The 9,377-nt window shown below is 47.7% G+C and overlaps 1 protein-coding gene across 2 annotated transcripts in view; it reads right to left on the bottom strand.

Moving 5' to 3' along the window:
• Positions 1 to 700: 700 nt before the first annotated feature.
• The window catches only part of IGF1R (insulin like growth factor 1 receptor), a 319,009-nt gene continuing 310,332 nt past the window's right edge, over positions 701 to 9,377 (bottom strand). The window contains exon 21 of one of the 2 annotated variants that reach the window (XM_015143119.3): positions 701 to 8,201. In XM_015143119.3, the coding sequence (XP_014998605.1) occupies positions 7,820 to 8,201 (382 nt within the window). In that variant the 3' untranslated portion in view covers positions 701 to 7,819. 2 annotated transcript variants of the gene reach the window in all.

Genomic DNA, 9,377 nt, shown 5'->3' with positions numbered 1-9,377 from the left:
CAGCTCTTCTTCTACTGGCCTGATTTTGCTATTTTCCCATGATAAAGTTGAGGGAAATGACCAGCTTCTCCTCCTGATGTGTCTATGAATCCTTAGTCTGATTCTAGAACATTCGCACCTTGCCATACATAGCCATTTCCCCTGACAAAAATAATATTTACATTGTAGTGTCCCTGGGGCAGACAGAGATCACTAAGCAGCAGCTAGAAAGTAACTAAGACTTTGGAGCTCCTCCAGTGAGCCGCATCCTGTGTGTGGCCCACTGGGTTCTCACCAGCATCCCCCGAGGCGGGCATGTCAGCTGTGAAAGACCAAAAAGCACACGGGAAATGTGAAGAACTGAAGTCCTCTGCCCTGGAGTCATGCAGATCAGACTTGCCTTGGCCTGACTGTTGTTAGTGGAAGGTATAGGAAAAAAGTCCACAAATCAGTCAGAACTGCAGTACAGATTTCCGTAATTTATGCATTCAAATTTCTTTCCAGTTGATTTAATGGAGTGAGAAATGGAATAGCTTCCCTGTCGTCTTCACTAGCAATTTGCATGCTGAGAAAGCTCAGCTGTCAGAGAAGAGGCAATGCTTTTGTGGAGAATGCTTCCAGGCAACATGCGTGAACACACGTGCCCCACGTAGCTCAGCTTCCCTGCCACCAAAGTGTGGTGATGCTTCCAGGAGGGACAAAACAAAACCAGAGATAGAAATGCATACAGAATTCTTTTATTTAACTTAAACCATGTAGTACTTTACTAGAAAAAAGCAGAGTAAGAGAAACTAACGTTGCCTTAGCTTCAGCCATTCAAAATAGACAGTTTCTTTTTTCCATAATGTAAAGAATCCAGAGTATATCGGAATAACAGGAATAAATTCTTACAACAGAATATACAAAAACATTTTGAAATTTTTTTCATCTACTGATTTTTTATATAAACAGGTTTTTTTTAGGAATAATTTATACACAGAAAGTCATTTTATGTAACAAATTGGCCATGTTATTACCTTTTTTTTTTTTTACTTTTTTAAAAAAACTTTTTTTAAACAAGAAAACTCAGAAAATGCATTATTTGCGGTGCATCCATTCCATCCCGCCTTCTGGTTTGATTTTTTTATCCCAGATAAAGGGATACCCAGAGGTAGACAAACTCTGGCAAACCTCTCACCTCAACCTCACTGGCTTAGAAAGCAGACAGGTGTTTTCGCCAGGCGTCTCTTCCACCTGTGGATGTGTGTGTGCAACGCTAAACATCCAAATGAAAAGTTGAAAACAACCCAAATAGTTTCCGGGTCTTTCTCCCATGTAGTGCAAAAACCCAGGTGTTTCCCACAACAGAGATACTGTGGAGTTGGGAGACATGGCCAACAATCCACTGGAGTTAGAGGAAGTGGAGTCAAACTTTAGAACAAATTTTTGTGTATGCTGTAGTATTAAAAAGAATTGTTTTCTGTATTGGAGATATGTTATCTTCGGGATTCTGCCTTCAAAAAGCATTAATCATGATACGAGGCATGTAAGCAAATGGCCTGTGTGCCCCAGAGCTGTCATCTTTTATGTGATCACTGTGTATGCTGTAATCATCATGAAAACCATTGGCTGTGCAGTCAAGTCTTCCCATGTCCATGGCACTGCGTGACAATGACGGCAGCCAGACCAACCAAACCAGATGCTGAACGGTGCCATGCACTGCTGGGCTCCAACACCTCTGCTGTTTCCATGGCCAATGAGGTTCTTTCCATCTGTTAAAGTAGCTACACTCCAAAGGGAAATGACCAGTAAAAAATGATCCCCTTCCCAACCAGAGGGTTCTGGAAGACCAAGATACTGAAGATACAGAACTACTTTTTAAATCATCATTCCTTTGTTATAAACTAGGGCACAAAGCATGGGGGGAAAAGAGGGTGAACCACGGCTGGGGTCAGGGAAAAATCCTTTTTTGGCATATTGTAAAGCTAGCTAGTAAACAGGTGTCCTAAAAAAAAAATGGATCACAAACACATTTGCACACACAGAGAAAAAAAGTGTCTTTAAATTATTTTCGGCAATTATAAACTACAAACATTTTATAAAATTATTCTATGTTCTTACAAAAATGCAATGAAACATTTAATTAGTTCTTGTAAACCAGATCTTCGTCAACTGACTACCCGTAATCTACTGGACTTAAGAGCCCTATTGAAAATGCTAATGAGTGACTAGTTAAAACAATGTTGACCAGAAAGATGCGGACACACACACGTGGACATACAAATGAGTGATTATGTTGTTGCAGAAACAAAATAAAACCCTAAAGTCATGCCCCAGAACTGACAACTGACGAGTGCGATGTAGTTCGCGTTCTTGAACAATTCGCCTCAACTCCGAGATCAGTTTCCAGAGTAGGATGTTAGGTTTCTTTGTTGAAACCAAATGCCCATGGATGACTGCTGAGCCTTGATGTGGTCTGATAGCTTCAGAAACCAACAAGTTCAAAACATTGCCCACATTTCTTCCAAGCCCTGCACCCAGCTGCTCGTAACTCTTCTCTGTGCCAGGATCCCTGTGACAATGGTTCCGTACCTACCACCTGGTCATTCCACCATCAAGGAGCGCTCACTTCTCCAAATGACGCAACCAGTCATCTAAGATGAAGGCCAAAAATGAAACCCTCTGACCTGTCCAAGGTCTGTGTCTTCAGCATCTCTGGCAACAGAGGTTCAGTCTAAATAACATCCTCTCTTTTAAGTTCTCATTTGTACCAACAGCTACTTCAGAGTGAAGAAAGTGTCTTTCATCACTGGTTCTTAAGGAGTGGATCTCTGGTCCACATCTCCCAATGCTGCTTAGCCCAGGAAATGAAAAGACAGCTGACAACACAGAGTAACATTAACGAAAAGAACAAACCCCAAACTTTAAATGCATAACTGGGACTGCTGGAATGGGCCAAGGCATACCATGGCGGGTCACTGTCACCAGGAGGGTGCCTGTTTTAGAAGGAAGTGGCCACCAACACTGTCTGGCCACCCTGGAAGGACCCAATGTGACAGCTAAGGACACTAGACAAGCATCCTAGCCTTCTGATCTCAGTGTGATCTTGCCACAGAGCCACTTACAAGCCATTCGGTCACCAGCCTGCAGAGGTGGACTGCTGTGGGAGAGGCTTCGGTGGAACAAACTGGCCTAGAATCTGGTGCCACAGAATAGTTGGCTCATAAATCTTTTATCCCAAAGCACCCCTATTTGCACCGAGCATCTTGTCATTTGGTAGTTCCACAGTGACTGCTTTTCTATTTTACGAAGCCACTTTTCCTACCACTGAAATGTGGTTCCGCATCTTAAGAAACAGGCCAGAAGGAGAGGCCCGGTCGGCCACGAACATGGTCTTCCATCTTCTGAGGAGGCGGCTCGTTCCAACGGTATGTCAAACGTCATGACATCCAACGGTATGTCAAACGAAGGAGACCTGGGGTGGTCTGGGTCTCACACAGCTCAAGTTCAACAATGTCTCCAGTACACACCAGCTCCTGCTGCCTCAGGGAAGGGCTGTGTGGGAGAATGTCTTAATGCTCACATCAATTCCATGATGTGCCTCAGTGGTTCATGTGACTTCAAGCAGTGTGAGCTGCTGGCAGAAGGAGGTTGCATGGAAAATGCCACAACTCAGCTTAAGATTATTTGGACACAAAAGAGGAAAATCAAGAGGCGGAGAAATCAGCGTGAAGTTAGGCTAGAACTGTGGATAGATGATGCCTTGGTATAGTCAAGGTGGGTGGGTTGGTCCAGTAAAATGACTGCACCATCACACAAGCCAAGTTTTCTCTTTTATTGAAGTGTTTCTGAAGCATTTGTTATGATGGGCACTACACTGCTAGTGTTTTCTACTTAAAGAAAAGCCACCTACATAAGACAAAAACAAAATGACATCAATAACTTGGACAGTTTAAACAAAACCCTTATAACCAGCTGATCGATCTGTAGAAATCCAGTTGTGGAAACCGGTAGGTATGTGCAAAAGAGAGGAGAGGCCATTATTCCAAGGGGTCACCTACAGTGTGGAAGAAGAAAACCCTGATCAAACAGTATTTCTCAATGACCTTAAGATCCCCGGGGTCTTGGGAGAGATGGGTCCTGTTCTGGCAGGAGGAAAAAGGCTCCTGAGCGCATTCACTTAGTACTGGAATTGCAAAGGAACCATCCACACTTGGGGAAAGCTGCCCGCCACATTTCCCAGCTAAATCATCAGTGCCTGTAAGAGCAGCTGCTGGAAGAGGGGAGCGAGCCGTCTGTCCTGTGAGCAGCAGGACCAGGGACAGACGGAGGTTCAGCCCTGGCGGGGGGTGAGACACCACGGAGGCTCGGCGCCGACCACTGGCCTTTCCAGCCCGAAGGTTTGGTACATCTCTGTCTACCCCTAGGGGAGGAGGAGGTGAGGGAGAAGTTGAGAGGGCAGCCTGGAGGGGGAGGAGACTCTGCTCCTGTGTGTGTTCTATTAGGGACTGGCTGTGAGGTTAGGAGCCTCTGCATTCTGGAGCACAGGCTGGGCAGATCTTACTCTCCAGCTGCTGCTGCACCTGCACCTTTGTGCTGAATGAATGCAGCAGCCATGGCCGCATGGCCCTGCCTCGGTGCAAGCCTCCTCCAGGGATGCAGGAGCAGCAGCAAAGGGAGCAAACCCAATATGCCTTTACCCAGGAGATTCTCACAGAGACTATGCTGCCTGGACACCTTCCTGTCCTCAGAACCTGAGGAACAATTGCTCTCTTAAGGATGAAATGTGTTCAATCTGCATGGAAGCAGTTTGTTCCAAAGACAACCAGCCAGGGACAGCCTGGTGGCCCCCCGAAAGTGTGCTCTGGTGCCCTCCTTGGCCTCACAAGGCCACTGGCTAGGAGAGGAGGAAAAATGTAACACCTTGGTGGAAACCAAGATAGAAAAAAAATAATAATAAAAATAAAAGCAACACAAAACGAGACATCTCAGAAAAAGGCAAGCTGTCTGAAATACGCAGAGAGGTGAGTCAGTGTTGCTTTGACCCCGGAATACAGCCTGGCTTCTCCCTGCATCACCTGGGTGTGGAGCCTGTGGCGTGGATGAGGTTACCAGTATCAACGGCCTATTGTCAGGTGCTGAGAAATGTGAGATGTATTCTTTTGTCTATATACACATATAAAAAATAAGAGTGAGGTAGATAAATGTTTGGGGGGAAAAAAACCCAAAAAATCAAAAACTGTCCCATCACTCATACACACACACACCCCACACACATACACACACCCTTTCCTTGAAATTTAAATTCATAATGGGGCTTCTCTACAGTGATTGAAACTGGCATCACAAAATAAATTAAAAGAAAACTCCTACATATAATACCTTCTTTTTTCTTTTTTAAAAGGGAACACACTATGGGATAGAGGCTAGAGAAAGCAGTGAGACAAACTGCTGACAAGCAAAAAAAGCACTACAGACTTTTTTTTGTGTTTAATCTTCAGTCACAACTAGCAATCACCATATCCCAGTTTTGTTCTTACTCCTAAACATTTCCATCCCAGAAGCAACTCTTGTGCCGTCATCTCTCTCGTGAGAAGTGCTAAAAACAAAACAAAACTAAACAAGACCCCTGGGCCCCGAGGACCTGGATTCCTGGCCGAGGGAAAGAGGGCCAGCACCACAGCCCCGGTCCCCTGGCAGGGAGCAAAGGGGCTCTTGGGCCACCGTGGCGTCTGCGCTGCCCCGACCTGGCGCTCCAGCTGGCACAGCCCTGAGGATGCCGCCCTGGGCCAGCCTGGATCCCAGGGTCCCACTCCCTGCCAGTGCAAAGGAGGTCCCTTGGGATGTTCTGGTTCCAAAGACAGGTCGGTCGGTCTGGTGAGGGTGCTGGCGAGGGCCACAGCAGGGCCTGCCGGACCACGCTCTGCTGCTCCCTTGGACTCAACAGCTGTTTTTCATGGGATGGAAAGATTAAATAGCCATTAAAAAAAATAGTAATCCAAATGCCTAGTGTCTGCAGTTAACACTGCTGTTGTACCCAAGAATTAAAAAAATATATATATGTGTGTCACAACCTAAACAAAGGCAAGGGAAAGAGAGGGTGAGGCTTCTCAACCACGGTGGAGTGGAAACACTGAACAAAGACGTGTGAAGTATTTAACCTTTGTTTTTCTGACCTGAGTTTGTATCATGTCTTGCACTGTAACAGACTCCAATGCTGTGAGGGCGGGCTGGGGAGAGGAGCACGGCCCTCTCAGGACGGGTGCCCAGCCTTCTTTCCGCCTCGTGCCCTCACCAGCCTCGTGCCCACAGAGCCTACGGGTTAGAAGACAACTAAAGGGGGAGGTGGGAGCAGGGAGGGGGGATGTATTTATAAAAAGGCATCAAACAGTTCATGGCAAATTATGTCGTAGAAGTATCAATTACCGGGAAAAGAGGAAGAAAGTCACGCACTCTAGTACAAAGCATAAGAAGTTTCTTGGAGTGAGCAGAAAGGGGAGAGGGTGGACCTGAAGGTTTTCATAGATTAAATCCACAAAGATCAAGAACAAAAAAAATAGCAGCTTTTTTTTTTCTGTACAGACGTATAGATGAATATCTGAACCGTAAAAAAGTTATAAAAGTGACATTAAAGACGATGTGTATGCAAATGTTTCATGGTCTAACATAGAACTGTAAGACCCATGAAGAAGTCCTAGGAACAGAGAAATGTCAACAAAGCTTAGAATGCTTGAATCCATTGACTGCTTTTCTTCTTACTGCTGTTGTGGTGTTTGAATTTCTTTCCTTGCAAACCTGCATCAACAGTTGGGCTGAGTCCCTGGAAACCCCTTCCCATCTGTGTCCTTGGGGGTGGGCGGGGGAGCTGGGGCTGGGAGAGAAGCAGGCATGGGGCCCCTTGACTCAAAGCCTGTCCACCAGGCTGCTTCAGGGCCTATGGCCACCAGATTCTTGGGGGTTGGGCGGGGGTGGGGAGGCAGGGCAGGAAAGCCAGTTTAGCTTCTCCCCACCTTCACTGAGAGAGAGTCCCATTGTGTCCAGTTCCCCCAAATAATAACCTAGTCAGAAGCAATGAGACCTGTGTGCATGTGGCCTTGAGAAGCACAGCAGGGGCAGTCAGACGGACGGAGCGTGTCGCCAGCGTGTCTCTCAAAACGGAGCAACCAGATGCCACGCTCACCCATGCCTCCGGACACAAGGAATCAGCGCAAGGACGGTGAGGGAGAAAGTTCAGGATTTTGGCAAAATTAGGCAGCGTTAAAATGGTAACAGCCTTGGATGAACAATGGCCCTTTGTAAATTTCATGTCCCTAGAAAGGTGAAAGATAAAGGTAAAAATTTCCATCTCCACGTGTTTTTTTTGTAATGACCTACGGTGTCGGGTGGGTGTGTACAGGGGTTGGATGGGGCCACAGGGACAGCCACTTCCTCAAACTGATAAAAAAGGGCTTCCCAGCTGGACTTACGGCAATTATTTTTCCATTATGAAGCAGAGAGAAAGAGAAAAGTGAGAGAGAGAGAGAGAAAGGGAGGGAGAGAGAGAGAGGATGAGGAAGGACAGGGACAGAGTAAGGAGACTGGTTCTCAAGTGCTCTGTTGCTATTAAGTGTTGTCATTAAGGTTCTTAAAGGCCCATGTCAGTTAAGGGTTTGGGTAGGGAATAAAAAGCTGCTTGCATATTGAAAAAAGGAACATCCCAAATGTGTTTACTGCAGAGAAGCTGTCTCCCGCGGGCAGCAATGGCAGTTCTGAAGATCCACTGAGGTACAGGAGGCTTGTGAATAGATTGTTAAAACTTTCTCTCTCCCCCCACCCCGCTGAACAAACACGTTACTGTTTGCACAGATTCAGGATCCAAGGATCAGCAGGTCGAAGACTGGGGCAGCGGCAAGGCCCGCTCGTTCTTGCGGCCACCGTTCATGTGTGCGTAAGGCTGTCTCTCATCGAAGCTGGCGCGGAGCACCAGCACTCCAGGGCCGGGGCCGTTCTCGGCCTTGTGTCCTGAGTGTCTGTCGGGCAGTGGCAGGGAGGACGAGGAGGCCGAGGGGTCCAGGGGGACGCTCTCCATGTTCTCTGGCTCCAGGTCCAGCTCCTCCGGCTCGGGCAGCTTGTTCTCCTCACTGTAGTAGAAGGAGACCTCCCGGAAGCCAGGCTCCATCTCGTCTTTGATGCTGCTGATGATCTCCAGGAAGGAAGGCCTCATCTTGGGGTTGTACTGCCAGCACATGCGCATCAATTCAAACCTGCAGCCAAGACACATGGAAGGGGGGTCCAAACTGGGAGGGCGTATGTGGCCAAGAGGCTTCATGGGCCGCCTGCAGTGGTTTCCCACCTATAAGCGTATGGTGGGAGCACTGAATACAACCCTACTGTCCCTCTCCGTCCCTGGCTTTCTGCCTGGATGGCCCAAGTGGCCTTCAGAGTCTCCTGTTTTACCTCGTATGGTTCCGTTCACTTCACTCAGCACTACCACAGTACAAAACCCAAACTCTCCTTTCCCAAGAAGCACTAATCTAGGTCCGCACTGTCCATCGTTACAGGTATTATTTATGGTGTCAGTGCTAAGAAATAAAAATAAGCAGTTTTCTATCTGAGACATCTCATGCAGCCACTGCTGAAACATCCTTTCCAGAATTAGAAAGCAGGAAACCCCCGGTTTCTAAGAAGGCTGATGAGTGACCGCAGCTTCCCCAACGCTCTCTCTCCAGGTCCCACCTGTTATTTCTAAGCTTCCTCCTGGTGCAGGGCTACCCCTGGCAGAGGACCAAAGGAAGAAGGCACCATGAGGCCAGGCTTGCAACACGAAGAAATACACACTCCGAGTCTGCTGCTGTCTCCATCTAGCACCTGCTTGCTCCAGCCCTGCACAGGCAAGCCCCAGCTGATGAGTCAGGCTGTTCTGGACCAAACAAGAGGCCCAGTGTAGACCCGAAGCCAGATTCCAATGAGCCAGCAAGGAGAGCCCTGGGCACGAGTCCACTCCACAAGCAAGGACAGGCAGAACAGGATGACGCTTGTGCTGTGTCTTGGTCGCATTGGCTGGGCTCCGACAGCACCTGGGCTGCAAATATCTGTGAGGCCCTCAGAGTCGCATGGGACAAAGGAAGTCTTGCCAGCTGTGGCCAGGGCCCCCCACGAAAACAGTCAGCCACACGCGGACAAGGAAAGCCGGCTGCCCTGACCCAGGAAAGGCCCGGGCTTTGACAAGCTTCCAGAACGCAGAAAGACCCAGGTAAACAGACTTTTGGGGCAAAAAGGTACAGCTGGCTACCGTCCAGGGCTGGCCATAGTTCTGAGGAGTGACCGCCAACAGCCCTCTTACGTGAGCGTGAAACCAAAGTGCCTTCCTTTCCACCTCTGTTCTCACCAGGAAGCTCTCCTCTTTGTTTTAAAATTCTTCCTAAAAGAGATGCTTTTCC

The sequence above is a fragment of the Macaca mulatta genome, chromosome 7 (assembly GCF_049350105.2).
Source record: "Macaca mulatta isolate MMU2019108-1 chromosome 7, T2T-MMU8v2.0, whole genome shotgun sequence".
Classification (NCBI taxonomy): Eukaryota; Metazoa; Chordata; class Mammalia; order Primates; family Cercopithecidae; genus Macaca; species Macaca mulatta.
The sequence above is the reverse complement of the archived record's forward strand: the minus strand, read 5'-3'. Positions and strand labels throughout refer to the sequence as shown.